General features: G+C 32.9%; 2 protein-coding genes across 4 annotated transcripts; one reads left to right on the top strand and one right to left on the bottom strand.

Moving 5' to 3' along the window:
- Positions 1–79: 79 nt before the first annotated feature.
- Positions 80–10,431, bottom strand: LOC123720306 (N-acetylneuraminate lyase-like). 2 transcript variants are annotated; one of them, XM_045676859.1, is made up of 7 exons: positions 10,365–10,431; positions 8,110–8,239; positions 3,620–3,765; positions 2,428–2,596; positions 2,070–2,203; positions 1,276–1,447; positions 80–249 (listed from the first exon to the last, which is right to left on the bottom strand). In XM_045676859.1, exons 1-7 carry the CDS (start codon positions 10,368–10,370, stop codon positions 110–112), a joined length of 897 nt encoding a protein of 298 aa, XP_045532815.1. In that variant the 5' UTR covers positions 10,371–10,431; the 3' UTR covers positions 80–109. The 2 variants fall into 2 exon arrangements, with proteins under 2 accessions (XP_045532815.1, XP_045532816.1); XM_045676860.1 differs by lacking the exon at positions 10,365–10,431 and adding an exon at positions 9,518–9,564.
- On the top strand, positions 10,341–26,156 carry LOC123720304 (L-asparaginase). 2 transcript variants are annotated; one of them, XM_045676854.1, is made up of 13 exons: positions 10,341–10,780; positions 12,322–12,447; positions 13,472–13,584; positions 17,009–17,134; positions 17,952–18,076; positions 19,336–19,565; positions 20,549–20,706; positions 21,131–21,244; positions 22,468–22,524; positions 22,997–23,141; positions 23,628–23,757; positions 25,117–25,342; positions 25,891–26,156. In XM_045676854.1, the coding sequence occupies exons 1-13, from the start codon at positions 10,528–10,530 to the stop codon at positions 26,050–26,052; spliced, it is 1,965 nt and encodes a 654-aa protein (XP_045532810.1). In that variant the 5' UTR covers positions 10,341–10,527; the 3' UTR covers positions 26,053–26,156. The 2 variants fall into 2 exon arrangements, with proteins under 2 accessions (XP_045532810.1, XP_045532811.1); XM_045676855.1 differs by lacking the exons at positions 10,341–10,780; positions 12,322–12,447; positions 13,472–13,584 and adding an exon at positions 14,197–14,623.
- Positions 26,157–26,188: the final 32 nt, after the last annotated feature.

Below are 26,188 nucleotides of genomic sequence, written 5' to 3'. Positions count from 1 at the left end.
AAAAATGTTAGCACAAATTGGATCCAACCTGAAATATTAAAATGAAATTTCGTGGGTAACGTAAACAACCGTCGGTCTGAATGTTATATTACTTATATTATTATTACATTTAATATTTATACATTTTCAATACATCCTCAACACGTTTCTTGAGTGGTTCGTTAAGAGGTTTTTGTGGCATTCTCGGTGGGCCCACTTCGATTCCTGTGACTAACTCCATTGCCGCTTTCATACAGGGTACAAAGTCTCCTACAAATACAAACTATATAAAAACATGTTTGAAAATACTTTTGACTTAAATTATCGATTAAACAATATGTTATGTGATATCGACTAAAATTTAAAATTTAGAATTATGTAAATAATTATAAGTTTTAATAATAATACATAGCTTTAATCCGTTCAAAAAGTGTTTTTCTTAATGTGTAAAAGCTATTTTAACAAAAGATAATACTATGACGTCCCATTAGTTAATATTAAATTTGCCATTCATTGAATCAAGGAACATAGTTGTTATATTTGTATTTTATCCCATCTATAACTTGCAATCTATAAATTAAGTAAATGAAACTATTCCGATTGGAAACTATTTTAACACTAGGTTCAGAAACGAGACTTTTATCATTTACGATAAGAATGGCGCGCTTTCAGTCTCTGGGAATACAAAATAATAGAACATAATTGATGGATTTTGTCAAACGGAAGTCATTGTTCGTCAAATTCCGTTTCTGACGTTGACGTTGACGTTGTTTCTTTTATCGGACATACATTTATCTAAAGGATTTGTCAACTAAATCCAGCTGTATAAAGCTCGTCGTCGAGGCAGAATACGAAATTCCACCTGTATCACCTCGACGTCGTTCCACAACTAAGCGTTTTTAAGGCAGTAGTTGCGCCATTTTATGGAATCCCTCTTGCAATGTAAGTGTCTATGGGTGGCGGTATCACTTAACATCAGATGCGTGCCTGTACACATTTAATCTACTAGTTAGTTAGTATTGTCTTTAACATAGCCTTTACACATTTAAATAAAACACTTCTTTACCGGATTGAAGCTAAGGAGCAAATATTATTATTGATTATGTAAAATAATTATAAGTTTATAATAAGACATAGCTACAATCCGGCAAAAATGTTTTCTTTAAATACTAGTTAGTTTTCTTACAGATATAATAAGTATAGAAGTTTGTAAGAAGAGTTGTAAGATCGCAATATCTTGCAATTATTGTATTTATATATTAAAAAAAATAGACTTTATTTGTATTAATGCTTTACCGTAACAAGAGATTCCGTTCACCATAGAGTTGAGTTTATCCTGCAGTTTCTTAGCCTTAACCACTTCACCGCATTTAGTTAGCCTTACGATGTCTTTTACTAGAGATGGGAATATATTGTTTACCGTTGCGATGCTGGAGTCATGGCCCATCAAAGCTGATGGCCCAAGCATCTAAATAATAAAGAATTGAGGTAACTTCTTAGACTATTCGTCCAAATTAAGAACAACTTTTTAATAAACATAAATTTGTCAATATAGGCGGGAAAACTAGACTACGGCTATAACAGTCAGCTATCTCCATCCATGGATACCCATGTTAATAGGGACGTTGCTGCTTTTGAAGGAGAGTATGTTGTTGTAAGTACTTGGAGATCTTATATCCATGAGAGTCTACTAATAGTATACTAGCTAGTAAATAGTTATAGTTATAGTGGTTTACTGACTCCTTTAAGTTTACTATTTTCTTTATAACTTCAAATGTTTAAAGATAAAAAGTGTTTGAAAATATATTTGTTTATAAATATTTTTTAATGATTTCAAATTTTGTATGAGAATCCATAATTACGATTGTTAATTATGCCCTATGGTCACCGTAAAATAAAGGTACACCATTGACAGGAAATATACAAAAAACTAACGTAAATATGTTTTGGTTTAATTATAAAAATTAATTAAACAGGTGTAAACGTGAATTGAATTAATTATGTAATTACAACACCATCTCCACTTCAAGCTATTTCCACATCAATTGGACAAATTAAGTTTAGCTAAAATAAATAAATCAACAACTTACATGATTAGCAATATATGTTAATTTTCCGCACTTTAGCTGGTCAGAAAGTTCTGCTGCAACATGCAGGTCAGCTTTCAAACCCATAAAGTTTGGGATTCGCATACATGCCAGCTTGAAGAATTCAGATACGTTTACTGTTAAAGAAATATTTCAACCTTTAAAATGATTGTCCGACAAGGTATTTATAAACTGAATTTAGAATTTTTATAGAAAATGTATTAATTTCTATGTAGCAAACACCGGGAATCGAACACTTATACACAATGCGCCACCAACTACGCACCGGAATGGTCTTTGCATAATACCTAAGATTTAGTAATAATTTATAACTTTTTATAACCTAAAAAATAATACTTACAATTTACTCCAGTCATCATAGGGAAATGGTAGTACAGTAAAGGAAGACTTGGTGCAGCCTTATTGACGATCTCTAAGTAGGAGACTAGATGCTCAGCGGTCTTGGGACGAAAGTAGAGTTCCGGCAGGGTCATTATTGCGTCTACTTTTCGTTTTTCGGCGTGTTGGGCCTGATAATTCAATTTAAAAATAATTAACTGCTCATCAAACACACTTACTTATCTAATATATTATTTATTTATTTATTAACACTTCGTTACACTTCAATTAAAAAAAAATATTGACCATAACTAAATTAAAAGGAGGGTAACGGCCTTATCGCTTTCGAGCGATCTCTTCCAGGCAACCACTGCGAGTAAAGAAAAACAAATAAAAATTCATTAAATTACATACGATAGGCAAGTAGTGCATAAATACATGTTATACACATTTCTCAAGACAAAACTAAACAGCAACAAAAAATAACAAACTAAACTAAAAAGATGATACATTAAAAATATTATTATAATAATATTATTAAGATATTATATGTACATATAATAAATTATAAGTATATAATAGAACATAAACTTCACTCGTTGCTTACATATAAAAAAATACGCAAACTTTTATTGTTGCAATAGCAATGTACTCATTTTAAAATCTATGGAGTTCCAATGTTGTTATTATTGTTTTGTTTTATGGCTAGTAATAAGAACCTAGCAACAACTAACAACTTCTCGACAAGCCCAACAGCTGGCGCGGTCGTCGAGCAGCCGGAAAATAATAAACGGCTTAAATATAAGAATCTTTTCTCCAACCTTGATTTTGTTTCCCTTGGGGTTCAAGTGCACAGGCGCTAATTTAAGATTTATGTTGGCGCCTGGTAGACAGAACTGGTGACACCAGAGCTGGTGCTTTCCTGTCTTAACGAATAAGTATCGCAATACAGCGTTAAAGGTACACTGTCACAGGGGCCAAACTATGAAAATTGGTTATAATTACTATGTAGGTAAAGAATATTGTAAATAAGAACTATGGGATATTTATTCATGTAGGTACAACCAAATATACAGTATAAATATATTATAATAAAAAGAAAAATAATAAATAAACATTTTATACATCGTACGATTTTCAGGGCAATGAGTAGCGATCGGAAAAGCAAAAAAATCTACTCCAAGTCGCCACAAAAATAATTGATAAAAACTTACCATTTTTATGACGTCAGGCAAAGATGCTCCGCCGACCTGGACCATGACCTTCAAGTTCAGAGGCCCGGCAACCTTCAACCAAGCGTCCACCAACGATTTCCTTTCTTGCGTATTGAAGGACGCAAATTCACCCGTTGTCCCACCAACTATAATTAATGAAGCATGATATATTAAAAGAAGGGAAAACAACCAGGTTTTATAGATTGAATGTGTGACGAAATAACAAGGGCATTGCCAGCTTTTGCATCAAAGGGGTCACGTTAAATATAACTATCTACTAAAATATTTTTTCGTGATTCACTTCGAAATTCAGTGACAACCCGTGGTGTGATTTATTTTATATACTTAATCAGTGTCGAATAAAAATTAATCCAGGCCCCAGACATCTTATCACTGGTCACTTGGAAATACCTAAATAGATTTTATTCAGGCTACGATAGGACTCTTGTATGGCAAAATGTTATATGTTTTTGGCATATAGGAGGCAAACGGGCTGGAGGCTCACCTGAAGTTTAGTGATAACCCCGCCCATGGGCACTCACATTGCTAGAAAGCAATGTGCGTTGCCGGCCTTTCAAGAATTGGTACGCTCTTTAATTGAAGGACCCTAAGTCGAATTGGTTCGGAAATACTTCAGTGGGCAGCTGGTTTTACATAGTGGTGGTGCCTGGCAAGACTGCCTTAGAAAACGCTCAGTTGTGGAACGACGGACGTCGAGGTGATACGGATGGTATTTTGTATTATGCCTTGAGGTCCGATAATGACACTCAGCTGTAGGTATTAGCCGAACAACTCTTCTGAACACTCCCCATGGTAAGTGCAATAGAAGTTGCAGAGAGACCCAACATTTCTACGCAGCCGCACGGAAAGTGATTCGTCGTCGACGATGCAAATCGCTCTTCATTGAATACGGTCAAGGTATTTTTGGAGGCTAATTTAGCCTGCCTTTCCAAATGATCGCGAAACTGAACTTCATTCGATATGTCAACGCCCAGTATCCCATGTTAGCTGTGGCTTTAAGGCCTTGTGCCTTCAATAACGAGAAAAGGAGTCTTTTTGCGGAAAGCGCGCAGGGTTATGTCTTCTTGGGGTTAAATTGGATAAGATTTAGTCTACCCCAGTCCGAGACTTCACATTGCCATCTTTGGCAAGAGACCAGAAGGCTTGAGTTCCAGAAGGGAGGTGGGATTATTTGATTTACCGTTTGAAGGACCTAGAGGCTGAATTATGTGCTTTTTTACGTTCACCGATAGTCGCATCATAGGATGTCTCCGCTTCTGCCCAGGCTTTAAAGCATTTACGCTTACGGCGGAAAGCTACTATGCAAGAACGCCTAAACCAAGGCTGGGACTTGCTACCGATTGGCACCGCAAAGAATGGAATAAAAAGTTCCATGTCCTGCAGGACCACCTCGGTGACAGAATCAGCGACGCCATCTGGAGTACTCGACGAAAAGCAAATGGGCCCCCAAGGGTAGGGGACGCAAAAAAAGACCGCATACCATCCCAATCCTAAGCGGTCTTTGCTATCTGTAACTACTGTGTGGTAATTATTGAATGACATATACGTATAATCGGTGAATCGATTATATCGCATGCAATCGGTCGAATTCGATAAATATTTTTATTATTCTTATTCGATTTATTGCCAACATTAGGCTTAACACATTGAATCTAAATAAGTTCCAACCAATTCTTAAAAGGCTGGCAACGCACTTGCGAGCCTTCTGACAATGTGAGTGTCCATGGGCGGCGGTATCGCTTAACATCAGGTGAGCCTCTTGCCCGTTTACCTAATATTACATTTAAAAAAAATGTATTCTAAAATCAAATTCAGTAAAATTATGCTAAAATTCAACACTCAATTATACTGTATCCATTGAAGCAAGACTAATTAGTATGATGACATAATTACTTGAAATTTTGTAACTAACGTTGTTTGTAAATGCACTATAAAATACACAACACCTAAAAAACCGTGATTAAAATTCACACACACAAAGTAATAACAAAGCACTACTGCTAATAGTGACTTTGTTGGCATTCTCATACAAAAGTCGGCCATCTTAACCATATAACGAATAATTGAGGTTATTACCCGTGACTGAAGTTTTTCTTGCATTAATTGCTTGACTAATTAATTACCAATAGCTAAGAGATGTTTTTTGTAAACATTTACAAAGTAAACGCCCCACTTATTGTTTCTTTGGGTTATTTTCAAATGCCAAATTAGATGAAACTTGATACAATTATAAAAAAAAATGAAATTATACTTAAATTACGCTATTAAGAATGAACAATATAGTTCAATCAAATTAGTGTTCAGTTAAAATTCATTACGTAGATTTTTTTATTTATTTACGTAAAAATAACAAACAATACTTAAATAAATTCAAGAAGTTTGCCTCTGTTTGGGTGTCCATAATGGTTAATTTCTTCTCTCTGTTGAGATATCCTGAACAGGGAATTCTACTATTCAATCATCAAAAATTTAAGATGTTTAATGGGGTTTCAGGAGGTTATTTAGAGGGCACTTTATACAAGATTTTGTTTTTTTTTTAATGCACGATTCTAAACAATTTATATTAAGCCTAGAACCCAACCAACAAAATAATCAAAGCAACACAATGCGTGGCTAAATACAGAAATATGAAAAGCTATAATTACTTCTCAAAGTGTGTAAAAAAAATGTGTGCGTATACTAGTGTACACACGTAAGAAGTGTATGAAAAATGAACTACTGACATTGGTTAAATAAAGTTAAATTAGATAAAGGTTAGCAAATGGCATTTATTATCATAGACATGAATACAAATAATATAATTAGACATAGACATAACATTTATTACTAACAAAACACACACACCGAAATACATATATAATACAAAGTAACAATAATCAAAAATATTTTTATTTTATAGTAAATAAAAAAAGAATGAGAGATAACATTTTTTTTAAAGAAAAAGGTTTAATTGTGTAATGCGTGTGTGCTGTGGTTGTAATTGGCCCTGGCTCAGCGTTAAGCTGAGGAGCAGAGTTGTTCCACAGCGCTGGTCATTCTGCCAGAGACCACAGCAGCTATTCTGCGCGTCAGTGGCAAAAAAGAATAAGAATCTAATAATATTAATACTCGGTAGAAACAAATAATAATAATAATAGTAAAAGTTAGCAGTGTAAGTAATGAAGAAAAAAATATATAAATTAAATAAAATTAAACATAAGAATAATTATTCCATATAACTACTAAGATTATTACACTCTTTTTTTAATTGTAATATAATTATTACTAGCATTTTTATCGTTATTATATATTTTTGTTATTAATGATTTATTATAACTGAAATATGTAATATATTGATTACATTCCACAAAATTTAGTAACCGAGTAAAAACTCCATCAATTGTAGTGCCGGATCTTGTCAAATAAATACCACAATCACACCCAAGTATTAGAAAAATATATATATATATACTTACTTTTTTTTAGAAATTCACTGGAATTTCAATTAAAATAAACCGTTTGATTTTGCTGATCACTTTAATATATCATTTATAACGTCACTATAGAGTGTTAGACATAAATAAGAGTGAAATAGAAAAACGGTCAAGTCTAGTGGTGGGAGTAAGTCCGCTTAAACAACATGGACTCCACTGAAGAAAGTACTCTTCGAATCAACATAACGGAAAAATGTGACGGTAAATTTTTTTTCATCACCCATAAATAAGTTTCACTTTAATTATATGAATATGTTTGAACGATACACATTCACAAAATTTGTTTTTTTTTAATCTTTTATTTAATAATTAATTTAATTCAAGTTTTAGACGATCTTTGTATTGTAATTTGCTTATCAACTTAATTTAGTTTCCAATGTTCTGTTTATATACTAAACATAATTCATATAATGCACGAAGATATATTATATACTAGATAACCGAAAAATGTGACGGTAATTTTTGAAAGAAGTTTCACTTTTAAAACTTCAAGGGTTTTTAATCGATATTTACGGGTATTTGAAGTTGATTCTAGGGAGAACATTTTGTCAGATTTGGTATCACTGTCTGAGCGACGAAAGAACCAGCTCTTTGATCACCAATGATTACTTATCAGGCCCTATTTGAAATATTATTTAATTATGATACCTTAAGATTTATATGGATAGAAGAGTGTGAATCCTATGGATTGACGGCAGATCCCGAAAGTGAATTAAACAATTTGAAATACACCCGCCCTTTTTACATGACAATGCGAAAATCGACGGCACACAAGTATGAATTGCCACAACTAAAATTTATCAATAAATTAGACATAGTCAAGTCTTATAGGGTAAGTAAGATTCAAACTGTGAATTCTTTATACAATAATCCAATATATTTGATTGAATGATGAATGATTTTTGTAACTCCTAAACCGAAGGACTAATTGATAATATAAATTTATAATACGTATATAATTGGAAATGTGAAACTCTGTTAGTTGGCTCAGCTTACCCAAAACTGCAGTGATATTTTCCTTGGCCAGATATTTTGCGTATTTTGGGATGATGTCAAATTTGATTTCACCTTCTTCATCGAGTGGGGTAAAAACTGGCGCTACGAGACCATAAATGTTGAACGTATCCTGAAATATATAACGGTTTGAGATTAAAATATTTCCTTACTTAAATTAATTTGATTGAAATTTATCCAGTGTCAAATTGTTTAAAAATCATTATTTGAAGTGAAACTTCTTTATCTGAGTAAAAAAATTACCGTCACATTATTCCGTTACGCGTCAGATTTTTCCGTTATGCGCCATCTTTTTCTTGTCCCTACTACGGTTGATTCGAAGTGATTCGAAACCATTAAAAACAAAATATATAATAACGATAACAATAATTCTATTACAATTAATGAAATGCTGTAATAATCTTAGTAGTAATACGGTAAAATGAAATAATTGCATTATTTATATTAATGTATATAATAATAAAAGCCTTTTTTTGTTTACTTTATCTAATTTAACTTTATTTAACTAATTTCGGTAAATTTGCATATAGTAGATCATTTTTCGAAAAATACGGTCATAAAGAAGTTTCACTTCTTACGTGTGAACACTAGTACACGCACACATTGTTTATGATATAAAATATCTTCAGTGGAAAATTATGATGGATATTTTTTCTAACTAAAAGAAATCAAACATATTATAAATAATTCATACGGGTATCACGCATACGAAATAGTTTTGCATACTGCAACACCTTATTCTTTTTTTAAATTAAAACAGTCACTTGATAAATTTACAATGCTTACGGGTTGAATGTCTCACCAGACACCTTTTCAATTTTTTTTAAAATTTGTGTTTGTTAACTAAACAATAAACGACTCCGTGAATACCACTTAACAAAAAAAAATTCGTCAATTTTTATCTGATATTTCACCAGAATTATAGTGCTATCTACATAAATTGTCATAATTAAATGCGGATTTATTAAAAAAATATATATGTATCTCCAAAAAAATGTATAATAATCATTCAAATTAATATAAATAATTATAATTATTGTAATACAAGAATTTACTATAATTATATGACTCGTAATGTAACTTCTATTCTACCCTTTAAGACAAACGGAATCCAAGTTGCACGCCATTATATGTGAAGAATATGCGAACTTTAGATTGTACCACCATAACATTTTTGTAATATATTCTTGCAAATATATTATTATTATTATTACACTATACACCACTTAAATTGAAACGCAGTAAATAGATACAGTTTTCGAGTTAATAGATCGTTGTACCCAAGGGAAAAGGGCCTCGGAAACGCGTATTAAAATTATTTTCTCTTGGATAACTGAAATTATTAATAATTACGTTAATAATAAATAAATCACAGGTAATTTAAAAGTACCATTTTACATTCACTTAACAATGCACTACCGTTTTCGGTTCTTCGTTGCACACTGTTGCGATTGATACATATCAATTAGTTTTTAATTATTACGGTTAAACGATGCGTTAATAATCAATTAATTAAATCATTACCGATAGGGTAGTGGTTCTTAAATGGGCGATTAAGATATTACACAGTGAAAGTCCCCTTATAAATATTATGTATCAAAAAATAGGCATTGATTTTAAAATAATAATTACGTATAAAAAAATAACGATGATAAATGATATACATATAAGAAACTAAACATAATACGTAATTAAGAATTGTGTAACAGCTTAACTTAAAAATGTATGTATCACAATAGAAAGAATTGTTTATTGTCTATGAACATGTATGAACAATTATTATGTAATATATGCCCACGGTTAAGTACCTAAGGTTGGAAGTAACTAAGAGGAATCATTGCGATCCGCAGTTATTATAATGATATTATGAAATACCTATGTAGGTAAATGCATTAATTTAATTGTGTTTAAAATATTTTCTATTACGCAATAATAAACACAACGATAAGGCTAATTAATGACATCAATTAAACTATCTAATAAATACTTTACAATAACCAACAAGTTATTTTAAATATGCATATTTAAACGATCGTGTTCTAATTACTATTTTATGACGCAATTTTCCTTATCACAAAAGAAAATGGTCATTTAATATTACACACTATAAATTCACGCTTATTAACTGATGCGGGAATTTTGATTACAATAGATTTCTTTGATACGTAAGTTTGTAACACATAACGTATAGTGATACATTATTACTACAGAGTACAGATAAAATTATATTATCTTACTTGCATAACACGTCTGCATGTTTTTCATTCAAAAAGGTCATCGGTTTCTTGTCGTGCGACCTCTTTGCTCGTTATTCGTCTCCGGTAGATATTGAATAGTGAATGTGTTCTGAATGTAAAAATAAATAATTGTTTAATTGGCGCGCTTTTAAAATCTGTGGCTATGGATACCGCAAATTCAGAATGGGAGAGAGGAACTGCGCGGGAAAACATTAACCTCAAAAGTGAAAGTAGTGAATCAAACAGTATTAGTCCAAAAATAGTTGCTAAAGTGAGAAAAGCAAGAAGCTTTTTGGAATTATCTGTAAATGGGATGGATAATAATTACGCAGTAAAAAATATAAACAGTATCGATAGGCGTGTTTTGGTGTTATATACCGGGGGAACTATTGGAATGCTTGAAAGTAAAAATGGAGGCATGTATTTTCTTTCGTTTTTAATAAAATGTTTGTAAATGCTCGAAGAAATACTTAAATTTAGAACCCTTAACAGGGAATATTTTTAACTGGTAACTAGCACGACTACACTAAACAAATATCATTATTTTAGTTAAGTTTTTAAAAACCTAACACGATCTACACACACGTTTTTAAAGAAGTAAATTACTACATTTAATTCCCTAAGTAATAGTAATAGGCGTAGGCAATTCAGTACAAATAAAAAATATGGTTATTGAACACATTCAGTGCTATTACATTTTATTGTGTAAGCATTTTCACATTATTTAAGAAAATATAGTCAGATTCTTTTTATTTATTTGCTAGTAGCGTCTCCGCGTATATTGAAGCACGGTTTCATTTTGGCCTAGTCCAGCAAAAAAACGCACAGCCGTTAAATCCTTTTCTCGAAACAGACAGGTGATTTTTGACCACCTCCTATTATGGATAAAACTAGAAGCCTGTCATGAAAATGTAATACATGTAATTTCAATCATCATAATATATAGGAAAAATTATTAAACATACAAGTTTATTAATGTAGATATGTTCAGTATAAGATGTCGTTAAGTTACCTAATTTCGTAATACATTAAGACAGAAGGAACTGAATAAATGTCTTTGGTATTACAGAGATCTATTACAATTGAAAAACTGAGTTGGGAGGCTTAGAATTTTTACTTTCTATGTTTTTTTGCTATTCATATTGAAATCACTACGCTTTTAGTAGATTTTTACTTCCATAGCGTAGCGAATTCCACGGTAAAGTTATTTATTAATGTTTTCGTAATAAAAATTACATGGTATGCGACACAATAGCGTGTCAGAGAGCTGGTCATAAAATTGTTATTAAAAAATAAGTAAGAAATTCAGACCGTGTTGTACGCAACTGCTGTTTTATTAATCATTTAACTGGTAACAATTATAATAAGCAATTAAGGCCTGTTATTCGTTTAATTTTTTGCATTTTTACCGGTTACCTGCATAAGCGTATGTGTGTTTTGGCTTCCAAGGATGTGTATTTTGTATTGTAGAGTTTAAAAAAAACGTTACATCAAGATGGTCTTTATTGATCATCTATATTCCAACTTAGGGAACAGTCAAAATTTCACCAAAAACGGTTCAGTTTTTATTAATTTATTAGGTTTTTGTTATTTTTTGGAAGTGGTGTAAATTTTGAAAACTTGCTATAGAAGCATTTATGTTGTTTTTCCATTCGGGATTATCGATTTCATGCTATATAAATGTTTCTCAAGTTTTGGTTGTAAAACATATTAAAGTTGTAAATAGAATATGTGCTAATTTACCAGACTCGATAAGAAAATATTATTCTCAATGATCTACGACGTAACGTTTGTTTGATGTGTTCATATTCTCAGAATAGTCAGTATTTTGAGAAAATGAACACATTTATCTATCTACAATCTATCTCTATTGAAGGATGTAAGTGGGGGATAATACACAAATACTCAAATGCATTACCGCCATGGCATATTTTATTTTATGGCTCTACTATTTCAGTTTTAATACCACAAAAAGGAGCATTTGAAAATTTGATAAGAGGCTACCCCCAACTACACGATAATGTATATTGGCGACAGAGGTTGAGCGACGCAACTTTTGACAATTCGTTTATGGTATTGCCAGGTTTGTATAAAATATTATCAGGAATTAAATAACAATTAAGTGTTAAGGGACATTCCAAATGAGTACCAACTTATTTTTAAAATTATACTGTAACACTATTTATTGGAGGTAGACAGTGTTCCGGAGTGCTGGAAAAGATAGCTCTGATCCGTCCAATTATCGCCCAAAAGCTATAACCTCAAGGAGGTTATAGCTACAAAGTAATTTTAACCTTTATAAACGGCCAGTTCCTGAGATATATAGAGGGCCATCAGCTGATAGGTGATGGTCATTAGAGCTTTTGCCGTGGTCGGTCAGCCGGTGTCTTTCTCGAGGCAATTGAGTCCAATACGTTGTCAGTAAGTTTAAACATAGCGAAATCCTTCGATCGGGAGTGGCACAGAGCACTTTTCTCAAAGCTCCCAGCCTATGGGCTCCCCAAAAAATTATGCAACTGGATTTCCAGTTCGAAGCTTTGACGACCAATGCCTTTCAAAGCGGCTTGTCCCTTGGCGTTGCGTAGAGATGTGGGTCACTCTGCATCTTCTTCCGCATTTACCACAGAGAGAGTTCAGAGGAGTTGTTCGGATTAATATCTGTGGACTTCTATCAGCAGACGCATGATCGCAGAATACGAAATCGCACACGTAATATCTTTTCGCCGTCCGTCGGTTCACAACTGAGGGGCTTTAAGGCAGTTTGTACCGTGTTCTATCACTATGTGAAATCAGCTGTCCACTGAAGTATTTCCGAACCATTTTGACTTAGGGACCGGTAATGCAATTGTGAGTCTTCTAGAAACGTGCGCGTCCATCGGTGGTATCACTTAACATCAGGTGCTCGCTTGTCCCGTTTTATAAAAAAAAAAACAATCTGTTCATAGCATACCCATGACTGGTTTGGTAATTTGTATAGTGTTACATAAAAATCTGTATTTTTTTGAAATGCGAATGCTAGTTATCCATGAATAAAGTTTTGAGGGAAATGCATTGTGCTGTAATGGTCCCATCAATGTATAGTGTTAATATTTTTACTCACATTGTAGAGGCAAAAGAAATAGATCGACGAATTTGTTATAAAATTATCGAATATGAAAATCTACTTGACTCGTCCGATATGACTGAAGCGGAATGGATTCGTATCGCTGAGGATATAATGGTGAGTTTTATAAGTTCGAGTTATGACTATCTGCGTTTTGATTTACTTTAGAAGGAACCATCCCAACCCATCTTCAGTACTGGTACTCATAAATATATACATATATTTATGAACATCAGATACCAGGTACCTTATTGCTCACAAGCATCCACACACTCACGCGTGTCGTGTCTCTTTGTTAAAAACAATTGATGTAAACAGTTTAAATAAAATAAAATTATAATTTACAAAACATTCTTTAATTACATTTTATCATAGCATTAAAAAGATATCATTTTCCACACCCCATGCGCATACGCAGACAATCTACGTGGGTAACACTGAAAGTGTTTAGAATTGGTCAGTTGCACACATTGCTAATGAAAACTTTTTTGAATTTCAATTTTAGAACTCTTTGGTAACCTAATGTAGTATATTGCATTCATTTGTCATTTGTTATTGTGAATTGGCGGCAAATCTAAAACTGAAAATAACATCAGTGCTGTGCGACGCATGATAGAGTGATCTTTCAGCAGATGGCAAGCCTAGGCATTGGTTTGTTGACTCAAACCAATGCCTAGGCTTGCATGCTTGCTTCAAAAAATATTACATGAACATTTAGGCGTCAGGAAGCTTTGTACCAGATGGATTCCCTTTACTTTAACCGACAACCAGAAATATCTTCGCATGGACTGGTGTATTCGTCACAGGTGATGAAAGCTATTATTTAGGATATATTGCTGGAGATATGATATTTATATTAGGATATATTGCTACGACTCCAAAAAAATAAATAAGTGTTGTTTTATAATTTGATATTTTAAAAGGGTACCGAGAGCTTTTTACGCCGGGTTTCCTCTCAGCCTACATCCTTTGCCTTTTACTAAATAAACATACTTTTTTTGACAGCTTTAGTTTCAGAGAGTTGCCAATGCGAGATACTGTGGAGTGCTGAATCTGTTGATTTGCCTGAGCTTGATTTGGATGTAGGAATTTGGATAAGGACCTCGACCTCATCTCCAGGTCTCCCAGCCTTTCCAGCGTCTTAAGAATGAATGAGGTGAGACTGATGGGTCTGAAGGATTTCGCCTGGGTATAGGCCTCTCTACCTAGTTTTGGGATAAAAATGATTTTTACTTCTCTCCACTTCAGAAGTATATAGCTATGAGCTATGCAGGCTCGGAATACTGGCACAAGATAGTCTACTATTCGATTTCCACTCCATCTTAGTAGACCTGGGAAAATGCCGTTTAAGCCAGCCGCTTTGAATGGTAGGAACGAGTTGATCGCCCATGCTACCTCTTCTTTTGTGATTATTTTGTCAGCTACATGCCAGTCTAAGTTGGCGGTGGCTTCTTTCTGATAGGGTTGCCATGACTGCTCGTTAGCAATTATACAGCCTGGAAAGTAATTCGCCAGTAGTAGTTCACAAGTTTCTACATCGGTTTTTGTAAATGTGTTGTTTGGTTTCTCTCTAGAGAGGCATGATTTCACTCTGTTTGCCTGGTTATTTTTTCAATACATATAAATATATAATTATTTCAATCTGTAAAATTTTGCTGAATCAGTTCTCCGAGGTATTCTTCTTGGTTGTGGTTTAGGTTAGGGGAGCTACCCCTTTGATTGCAAAGCGGATCCATCTATAATCCGAGCATGATAATCATTCGATGATCGTTTATTAGTAATGCCGGTGCATGTTTGGGTCTTTTTATACAGGTTCTTGGGTTGCTTATGGAGGTGTCCAGTAAAATTTTACCGGTGTTATCCAGGCCGCATATCTTGCCATTACTAATCTTCTGAAACGCGGCGATGGTCTTGGGGTTGGTCTCCAGCAGTCTACGCAGAGAAGCCAACGCTGTCTGACTGTGTTGGTTGGCTTGGATAAGTTCAGTCCGGCGAAGGGGAGGAGCGCAGACAGCTATCGCTGAGTTCACTCCCCCTGGTCTCCTGAAATAACTCCTCATCCGAGGTATATTGTCCTCCGTCAATGACGTCCGCATTGGCTTCGACGTCACAGTTGTACCGGTGGTTAGAGGTAGGGCGGCAGCCACTCCTCTTTTTCCAAAATTCGGATATAAATATTCCCCAACATATATACGCATTTCCTATTCTTTGATCGTTACGATCTCGGACTCCGGCACGTGAAAGAAGAGAGTCGTCTGGGAGAGCCTGTCGGGTCTTGTGTTCTTTGTTCGTGTGTCAGGGTCCACCTTAACAGCAGGTGGTAAAGTCGTGGCTAATTAAGGCAGCCTAACTCCTTCCAAAAGCACAGATGCGTCCTGGGCACTTCGCAGGCTTCACGGAGTTCAAATTAATAAAGTTTATAACTCAATTAATTAACGTTTATATCTCAGGTTGATAAAGTTTATATCTTAAGTAAATAAAATTTATATCTTTAAAAAAAAACACTTTTTCAACGGATTGATTTATATTATCTGTATTTATTTCCCCGGAGTTGATATTGACTAAAAGATGACGGATTTTTGCAAAAATGACTCACGTTGTCCTCTATGTTCGCGGATTGATTGTCTTAGGATTTTAATTTGGATATTATTGGATCACAGGTGTTTGATAATTTTAGGCCGTCTTCTCTATTGGGGTGTTTTTTGATTTCAATGGCTTCGCGTACCAATCATTACTGTTTATTATACCGGCAGCGACAACGATTAAAAAAATGTGTGCGTGTACTATTGTACAAACGTAAGAAGGGAAACTTCTTTATGACCTTATTTTTCTAAAAATAATCTATTGTATGCAACTTTACAGTAATTGGTTAAATAAAGTTAAATTAGATAAAGTTTAACAAAAGGCTTTTATTATCATAGACACGAATACAAATAATACAATTATTTCATTTTACCTTATTTCTACTAAGATTATTACAGAATTTCATTGATTATAATAGAATTTTTACTATCATTGTTATCGCTATTATATATTTTTGTTATTAATAGCTTCGAATCTCTTCGATTCAACCGTGGTAGGGACAAGAAAAAGATGGCGCGTTACTGTAAATTGTTTTTCCAACGCCGGTAAAGAAGTTTCATTTCAAAAACACAAACAAAACAATAACAGAATAACAACGCGATAAAAAACATACAAACGCTGCTGCTTCGTTAATATCGATTACTGTTGTATGCAAATAGGCAAACATTAGTTATGTGCGAGTTGAATGATAAATAATTAAAAACATTGTAACGTTGTAAGATTAAAATACAAATAGTTTTGTGTACATTACTAAGTTGTTATTATTAACCGACGAGCGTAGTGCGTGTCATGAAAGGATGAAGCGTGTATGTCCGGATCGTAACAAGGCATCCGCATGTTTTAATTAGATATATTTCACCCACTACACCCATATGGTGTAGTTAGATAGATTTCATTACTCAGAATTTTTTATTATTTTCCTTATTATTATTAGATTAAATGAAGGTTTTGCTTTTAGAAATATTATGGCGAGTATGACGGCTTCGTAGTACTTCACGGAACAGACACATTATCATATACAGCGTCGGCTCTCTCCTTTATGTTCGAAAATATCGGAAAATGCATCGTCTTAACCGGTTCGCAGGTGTGTATTAATTTGTCAAGCAATTAAGATTAAAAACAAACTATTTATAGTGAGATAATGACGATAGTCGCATTACATGACCCGAGAATTTCATTTGACATTGTTTCAATTATGTGAGGAATGCGTATTACTTATTTTTTATTATGCACGTTTATTTTTTGTTGATGGTGACATTTGTTGAGAGAAAACTGACCGAAGTGGAAATCTCATTATTTTAATGTGTTATATTTAAACAAACTAAAACTCGAGAATAGCCGGACCGATTTGGCTAATTATATTTTAAGGAGTTCAGGAGGAAGGTTTAAAACTAAATTAAATTAAAGGTACATTTAAATTTTCTATAGAAACTGTTTCTAGCTGGGAACTATTTAATGTAATCTTGGTCGTCATATATTTATAGATTCTGAAATGTGTGTTATAGCTATAGTACGAGGTCCGAACTCTTTGGTCTGTTTTACAAATTTTCTCTTTAGAAATAAAATAATAAAAGTTGAAGCCAATATTTATTGTGTATTTTTCCTTAGACAGATTGTAACTGAATTGTTGTTTCTAACCTACTAGCAATCATTATAATTATAAATAATAAGAAGACGTGGTTATTTTCCCGCTTAGTAGTAGGCAATACATAATATTTGTCTCTGTAAATTTTATAAAATTAAAAAATATTTGACGGCGCGGCGCGGTTTGGTTTTGTCTTTAGTATTTAATTCAAAGTATAAGGAAAAATTTGATAATTACCGATTATGTTTTATTATTTAGTCTCATTCTATTAAAAACTACATTATATATGTATTGCTACATTTTCTATATTATTCAGATACCAATATTTGAACCACGTAGCGATGGCGCGGACAATTTCGTTTCTTCATTACTTATTGCTGGCGGACTCGATATACCAGAAGTTACCGTTTTCTTCAGCAATAAACTATTCAGAGGCAATAGGTAAGATTGAGTGAAGATTTCAATATTCTGACGATTATATATAGTGCCCTGATTAGACAGATTCTAAATGATAAAATTGATAACATATGAAACGTTTATGTATTAAGTTCTATTTGGAAAAGTCACCTTTACAACTGTGACTGATAGAAATAAATGTACATTCATCATCAACAAATCCCATATAACAAAAGTTTTATTGCGATAAAAACGCTTTGCAAACATACCGGTGACTGGTTAATCCCTTAATACTAAATTCAATTATATAGTTTCATATAAGCGTAAAATGTAGGGAATCAAGAAAAGAGTACCGTGTCTACAGACAAAGGTAACTTGTACATTGCACGCTAGAACTTATAGTATATTTTGTTTGCGAGAATTTTTTTTTCTAAAGTTCATCCAATCCACTTAAAATTGTTATTGCAAAAACAACATTCTTGAATATGTAATGTAATAATTCATTTAAAACAAACTAATAACAATTTGTATAAAGGGATATGCGCGTCGCTTGGCCTTAACGTACAGGAAATAGGAATATTTCAATCCAGTGTATTACAAAACCTAGTGAAATTACTTAATCAAATGATCCAACAGTTAAATTGGTTTCTACAATTAAAATATTGGAAAAAATTGAGGTTACCTTGGAAAAATTATATTTGAGAATATTCCACTTTATAGAGGCGTAGTTCTAGCGTTAGATTCTAATTGTTATATCATTGCTCATTTATTAATATAGATTATTCTTTTTCGGCATTTTATTACTTACATTATTGTATAAATTTAATTTTGAGTTATCTACAAATTTATCATAAACGTTTATTTTCTATATGACCTCTTCCGAGCGTATGGTTTCTTAAAATAAAATTGTATTCTTAAGACGTAATAAAGTATATTCTAGGCTTTTGAAATATTATTTTGTTTGATTTTACTTTAATGTTCCACTAACAGTTAATGCGTCATCAATTAATAATTAAGTAAACAGAGGAACCAAAGTGCGTGTTGAGGCTATTTTAAAAATTATGCTGTCAGTTTAGTAGCATTTATTTTAATGCGAAAGTGTGGTATAATTAGACCTTTATCATTATCATGTTGACATTTCACTTTTCAACCATATATGGCAACGTTAATAAAAACTAATGATCGTTAACAAGTCTGTTAGTTGGTCTATGTAATAAAGTGTCAATACTTGGTTTCGTTTTTATTGAAGCAAAAAAATATACTGCTAATTAGTACAAATATTCATTTATTTATATTTATTCTAGGACGCGCAAAGTATCAGTTAACAACTTATACGCGTTTGACTCACCAAACTGTGTGCCACTCGTGGAAGTAGGAATAGACTTCGAAGTGAATAAAAAGGCTAAATTTAAACCTAACACAATTGAAAAATGTAATTTACATGCGAAAATGTCAAAAAATGTTGGCCTTTTGCGAATATTTCCAAGCATCAGTTCCGCAGTTGTAAAAGCTTTTTGTCAGCCACCTATTGAAGGTAAGTTGTACACTGTTTTTTTCTTCACCATTAAGGTAGTAAATAAGAAATGTTATATGGGTAAAGTTATTAATGGTATGGCGTTATTAAATAAAAATTTGTGCGTGTACTAGTGTAAACTTCTTTCTGACCTTATTTTTCGAAAAATGATTCTACTATAGGTAAAATGTGCAGAAATTGGTTGAAGTTAAATAAGATAGTGTTTAACAAAACGCTTTTATTAGACATGAATACAAATAATACAATTATTTAATTTTCCCTTATTACTACTAATATTATTACTTAATTGTAATAGAATTATTGCTGTCATTGTTATCGTTTTTATATATTTTTGTTATTAATGACTTCGAATCTACCGTGGTAGGGACACAAAAAAGATGGCGCGTAACGGAATAAAGTGACGGTAATTTTTTTTACAATGCCGTTAAAGAAGTTTCACTTCAAAAATCCATGACGCTGCGGGATGGTGAACAGCACATGTGTGTCTATGATGTATAAGCTAGTTAAGCTAAGTTAAGCATGGGAATTCGAAAGGAAATAATAATCATTCCAGTTTCCAAAGCACGTGAACCTGATTAGGTACATTTGAAAATGATTTTAAGAATTCTAAGGCTTACGTAAAATTGAATGTTCAACCTTTAGTGAACGCTTTTACGCTTTATACGCTTAAAGGCCTAATATAATGTTAGTGCGATAGAGCTGTGTTTTTTTGTATAATGTGGCTGTTACTATAAATGGATAAGTTCACATTCTTAATTCCATTTTTTATCATTTCCCATCTGTTAAACGTCATAACCCAAAGGTTTTATATATGATATTTTTTTTAAATATTAGTAACCAGTCCTTGTTCGTCACAAAAAAACGGCGTTCGTCCGTTCGTAATTATGAAGGAAATTATAAAAACGGATGCAAAATAATTTCAAGGAAAGATACATTTCTTGGAATTTTGTTTTATATTAGATTTCTGCGCGTTCAAATTGCAGGCGTAGTACTAGAGAGTTACGGATCCGGCAATATTCCCTCGAAACGTGATGATGTCGTCAAAGAAATTGCAGCAGCTGTCAAACGCGGAATAATTGTTGTAAATATTACACAATGTAATCGTGGTTCTGTAGTTTCACCTATATATGAGACTGGCAGGGTGAGTACATTCAGGAGGTATGCCATAATGTTAATGTGATACGGTGTTTTGAAAACGCGCTGCTGGATTTGGTTGCATAACTCAGCGCCTAACACGATGAAAAACAATACCTCCATCATTTGTAAAAAAGGTTTACCAACGAGCGTTACAATAAAATCTTGTATTTAAAAACAAACAGACATAAGAATAAATGCTAATTTCCTTTAACAGGTAAACAGAGCTTTGCTTAATAACTATTACTAACTAATATCATACTTAAAAACTGTAAATATATGATTTAACAAAGCGAGAAATATATAATTAATTGAAAAGTTTTAGTGGGTTAGTTTTGTGTTGTTGTTGACATTGATAATCAGTACAAAATTCTTCTGCTCTATGGTTTTTTATAAACGAAATTTAACTAAATAATAAAATGATTTCGCAGTTGCTATCAGAGTGTGGCGTGGTCTCAGGTTTCGATATGACCCCAGAAGCCGCATTGACGAAGCTGTCTTACGTTCTGTCCAAGAGTGAACTCAGTTATCAGGAAAAAGTTGAGGTAGGTAGTTGATGGGACACATCTATAGCCGCGGGCAAAGTCAAGCTTGGGATGGTACAGACTAAATATAATACTGTCAGATATTATTTATTTTATTTCTTTACACTTCGTCACACTACAGTATAAAAAAAAATTGAACATAATTAAATCAAAGGGAGGGCAACTGACGGCCTTATCGCTTTCGAGCGATCTCTTCCAGGCAACCACTGTGAGTAAAGAAAAAACTAAAATAAAAATGTATTAAATTACATCAGATAGGCAATTACATATAGATTAATATCATTCAGTCGTCGCAATTTGAAATAAATATTTATATTAAATGCAAATTTGGGTTTATTAAATAACGTAATTTATTCGTATAATTTATACTTTACGCCATGTTTAGTTCCTGTAGTTATTACTTGTACAAAATAATTTGAGAAGCTTGCCATAAGTGATTTATAAACCTCACATACTTGGCACATCGCTGGATGTTCAAGCTAGTTTCAAACAAACACCTTATAAACGTTCCCCAGAATATACTATACCTAAAAATATACGAAGCTGTAGAGTTTGTTTAGTTAAAAGCTAATCTCTTTGCTATTAAAAAATTATTTATCTTAATATATACAAATTACGCGTCACGTTGTTTGTCTGCTAAACTACTTAACCGATTTCAATCAAATTTGCACACCGAGTGCATTTTGATCTAACATAAAAGATAGAAGATAAAAATAAAATTCTACTAATTCTTCTATTCTTTACATTCACAAATCTGCCCGGCAGATCTGCGCTGCAGTCGGTATTTTCATACTTTATTTAATATTATAACCGCTAGAATTATCGTGCAGGACATCTGTTGGGTCAACTAATATGTAATAGATTTAGAAAAATACATTTTATATTTACCGTGCGTAATTTATTCAGAGCGAGGTTTTTTACAAGTGTTGTATTTGTCTGGTTCGGTCCCTTGAACAGTAAAACTAAGTGTCTATCGATTATGTCATGGCATTAACCATGCGTGCTGGTTTGAGAAAAACGTAATATAATATCATAATTATTATTTAACTAAGTTGTTTCTTAAAAATATCAGACTTTTGAGTTTGATATTTTTAAGGAACAACTTATTTGACCTTTAACTTTATTTGACCTTTATTAGTAAAGTTATCATATAGTTAATTAAAAAATAATTAAAGGAAAATTAAAACAAATAAACAAACAAAATATCCATTACATTTTTTCAGATGATGATGACCAACATAAGAGGAGAATTAACGAATACCTCATCAATCACTATAGATGTAAGTACAATCTGTGAAAATTATTTAATTTATTTTTTATTAATTAAAATTACATTCAAGTCTTAAAATTACGTTAGATAACTTTTCAAAAAATAAATAATAAAAATCGATCAATGACACTACAACATTTTTTGGTCTGGGCCTCAGATTTCTGTATCTGTATCATGAAATATGATCATTTTTTTTTTAAATTTAATAGGCAAGGTGATCAGCCTGACGCATGATTCTGTGCCTGACGCACGCCGTCGACTTTTTGGGTCTAAGGGCAGCCGGTTTCACGTTTTTTTCCTCCACCGATTGACAGTATGTTAAATGCGCACACAGAAATAAAGTACATTGGAGCACTGCCAGGGTTCGAACCTACGATCTCAGATCAGGGATGGGAGTCGCATGCAGAGGCCACTAGGCCAACACTGTTCCTTTCAAGAAAACTTTTTTCTTCATTTTTATTATAATAATAGGTATATTTTAGGATAACGTATTAATAGATGCGCTGGCGTCGAGTCTAAATATCCAGTCACCAAAAATGCTTATGGAAGTTACTGAAAAGGTGTTTAGTGCATTGCTCCTCTATGCCATAGAACATGATGATACAAGGGCGGTCAGCAAAATGTTGGGTAATTATGTGGCCTATAAACAAACCGGCCTTAGCCTTATTAGGGAGCTGAAATGTCTCTATATTTTTTGTCATCATTTATTTTACTTAGTAAGTAGATAATCAGCCTTCTGTGCCTGACAAAATTGGGTTTTATGTAGATTTCCATACGATTGTTTCCTTCATCGTATAAGTATATGGGCACCTTGAAGACAGGGTTGTGAGTCGCACACTTAAGCAGTTCTCTGTGTCTGATTCATTGTTTTTTATTAGCCAGAATCTCTTGTGTCTGTTATGTATATGTATTTAATTTATAAGACTTACAGATTGTGTATGTTTTTATTTTATCATACGAACAGGTGAGACGATAAGTAGTACGTTCACCCAAACACTCAACCTAGAATCTTGCCCTAAGAAGTCGTAAGTTTAACATCCAGGAATTACTAAATGATTTTAGTAAAATTAAAATGCCTGCCTGTTGATAGTAATATAGTCAAATAAATTTTAGACATGGGAGCCGATGTAAACGCTCAAAACACGGAAGGCAGAACTGTACTTCATGAGGCTATAACTAAAGGAAACATTCACATTGTAGAATATTTACTTAAGAATGGTGCTAATGTTCATCTTAAGACAAGGTATTCGTTTTCAAAACTGCCATATATATATTAATTTTAGTAATTTCTGACACATTTATACAGGATTTGTTTCGCGGATTAATTCAGGTGATCGCTTGGTAAAGAAAACTTAATGTCTATAGTTACACATCTTTTAAATCACATATGTGCTACAAATTGTGTAAATAGCATAAGTGTAAAATTCAGTATCAAGACTTAGCCCGAACTGTGAATTTTCTTTGTTAAAATTATCATTTCTTATGCGAGCCAAATTTATGGCAAAGTATAAAGGCTTAAGAACGTGGAACCAGCTGCCCACTGAAGTATTTCAGAACCAATTCGACTCAGGGTCCGTCAAGAAAAGAGCGTAACAATTATTTAAAAGCCGACATCGCACTTGCAAGCGATTGGAAATGTATACGGCGATATCATTTAACATCAAGTTGCTGAAGGTTAGGAGGCTCGACCCGTTATATATAGAAAAAAATACCCATCCTTAAAAGGCTTGACGCAAATCGAGTCTTCGTGCAATGTTCTAATAAGATAATAGAAGCATAACTTATGCGGTAACACGGCAGATTTTCGCCGCGGGCGTATTAACTGCAAGGTAATACTATCATATATAGGCCGAAAAGAATTCGTGTAGTAAAATGTATTAAAAAAAGGTCAAAAACTGTCATTTTCGTTTAAATGTATACGAATATTTAACTATCGTAGTATAGTTTGTTTCATATCCATACAAAAGTAGTTGTATGCATCAGTCACGGATATTTATTTTAATTAATATTTTGGAAATAAATGCTACTTAGATAATGTAATGTTAAAAGAGTTTGTATATTTATTTATTAATACACCTAATCATTTATAATATATTATTATCTACTGTGTAAGTTACAATATATTCTAAAATTAATATAAATAAATTTACAACAATACCAAAAATGCGGATTAGCTACCCGATCTTCACCCCACTACCACTTGATATATTATCAAGCTCTGTATTTGAATGAGGTGCCTGAACTCCTAGGTTGATTTTTACAGACGGCATTTGGAAGATTCTGTTGGTTTTGAACCTTGGGAATATTTAAGGAACAACAATCCTAATATAATATTATAATTGTTCTGTATTTCGCAATTACAGTAAGGTTAAGGTTGGTGGACTCAATTTCCGCATTTAGACTCATAATTGGTTCGTTGTGCGTTCTGTCTAATTTAGCCAGCCTAGCTCCTTCCAGAAGCACAGAAGTCTTCTAAGCACTTCACAGGCTTCACGGAGTAACCTCACTGCTCGGAGGATTTCTGCACGTTGTTTACCCACAGTCTCGCATTCCAGGACTACGTTACAGTGTATTTTTTATTAGTGTTTCCAAATTTTTATAGGTGTGGTGAATCTCCTCTCCTCACGGCAATAGCATATGACAATCATGCCATAATAAAATTGTTAATGCAATGCGGTGCTCAATTAACGAGTGTGGATGTTAAGTTGTTATCTGAACTACTATGCGTTGCTGCAAAAAGTGGAGTAGTTACTAAACTCGAGTCGTTGAAGATAGGTGGCGCTGATTTCAATATTAAAGATGAAATGGGACAGACAGCTTTACATAAGGTGAACTTTGTATTTTATTGAAGAAAGATTATTATATTTATTACGTCCTTGGACAGACTCCATTACTTTACAAAAAGATAAATTGCTTCGCCGGGAGTCGAGCCTAAAACTTCCAGGCGGTACTTCATGAGTAGGTTTGCTACCAGTACTTCATTATAAAGTATTGTAATTTATTCAGTCTCAACTTTATAAGTACACGAAAACATTTTATTTCATATGATTTCTTTAGTCATCAATATTTTTTCGTTAAATGGAATTAATAGATTGGCGCTGAATCGATGTATAATTTGGAAAGATGCTGTGCAATTGTTCAGTCAATATACCAATTTAATACAAAATGCAAAAATATATTTATTAAATAAAAATTGTACAAAAATACTTTAATTGCAAAAAAATGTGGCAACCCTAGTTAAGCCTAAGCCTAAGCCACACAGACAATATTATTGGAGTTTCCATAACAGTTTTAGTTGCAAAATAAATTTAAATTGAAATTTAGATTTTCCTCGACAATTTGTATATTCAATTGTAATGTATTAATTGTGTTATAGGCAGTAATATGCAATAACCCAGACATAGTGCAGTATCTTTTGGACAACGGCGCAGAAGTCGACGCAAGGGATGTTCTGGGATTGACACCTCTCGATTGCGCGAAAAAACTTGGCTATAAATCAATCGCCGGTCTCATACTTGGAAAAAATAATGAACCTTAATACAAAGAGCAAATAATTTTTCTTTTCATTAGATTGTTGTAAATAGAAATAACAATTAAAACAAAGAATAAAATTCTTGATTTTATTTATAGGAACAATATAAGCTAGTGAATATATGAAAAATAAAGATCTTGTT

The sequence above is a fragment of the Pieris brassicae genome, chromosome 2, assembly GCF_905147105.1.
Source record: "Pieris brassicae chromosome 2, ilPieBrab1.1, whole genome shotgun sequence".
In the NCBI taxonomy this organism is placed as follows: domain Eukaryota; kingdom Metazoa; phylum Arthropoda; class Insecta; order Lepidoptera; family Pieridae; genus Pieris; species Pieris brassicae.
The sequence above is the reverse complement of the archived record's forward strand: the minus strand, read 5'-3'. Positions and strand labels throughout refer to the sequence as shown.

What these genes read in the sequence shown, in the direction of transcription:
- LOC123720304 (XM_045676854.1), top strand. Translation starts at nt 10,528, where the DNA reads ATGGATACCGCAAATTCAGAATGGGAGAGAGGAACTGCGCGGGAAAAC. An exon ending in TTCGTTTATGGTATTGCCAG is followed by an intron (nt 12,448 to 13,471) that starts GTTTGTATAAAA and finishes CTCACATTGTAG; the next exon opens with AGGCAAAAGAAATAGATCGA. An exon ending in CTATATATGAGACTGGCAGG is followed by an intron (nt 20,707 to 21,130) that starts GTGAGTACATTC and finishes ATGATTTCGCAG; the next exon opens with TTGCTATCAGAGTGTGGCGT.
- LOC123720306 (XM_045676859.1), bottom strand. An exon ending in TAACATATATTGCTAATCAT is followed by an intron (nt 1,448 to 2,069) that starts GTAAGTTGTTGA and finishes TTTATTATTTAG; the next exon opens with ATGCTTGGGCCATCAGCTTT. An exon ending in GAACGGAATCTCTTGTTACG is followed by an intron (nt 250 to 1,275) that starts GTAAAGCATTAA and finishes TTGTATTTGTAG; the next exon opens with GAGACTTTGTACCCTGTATG.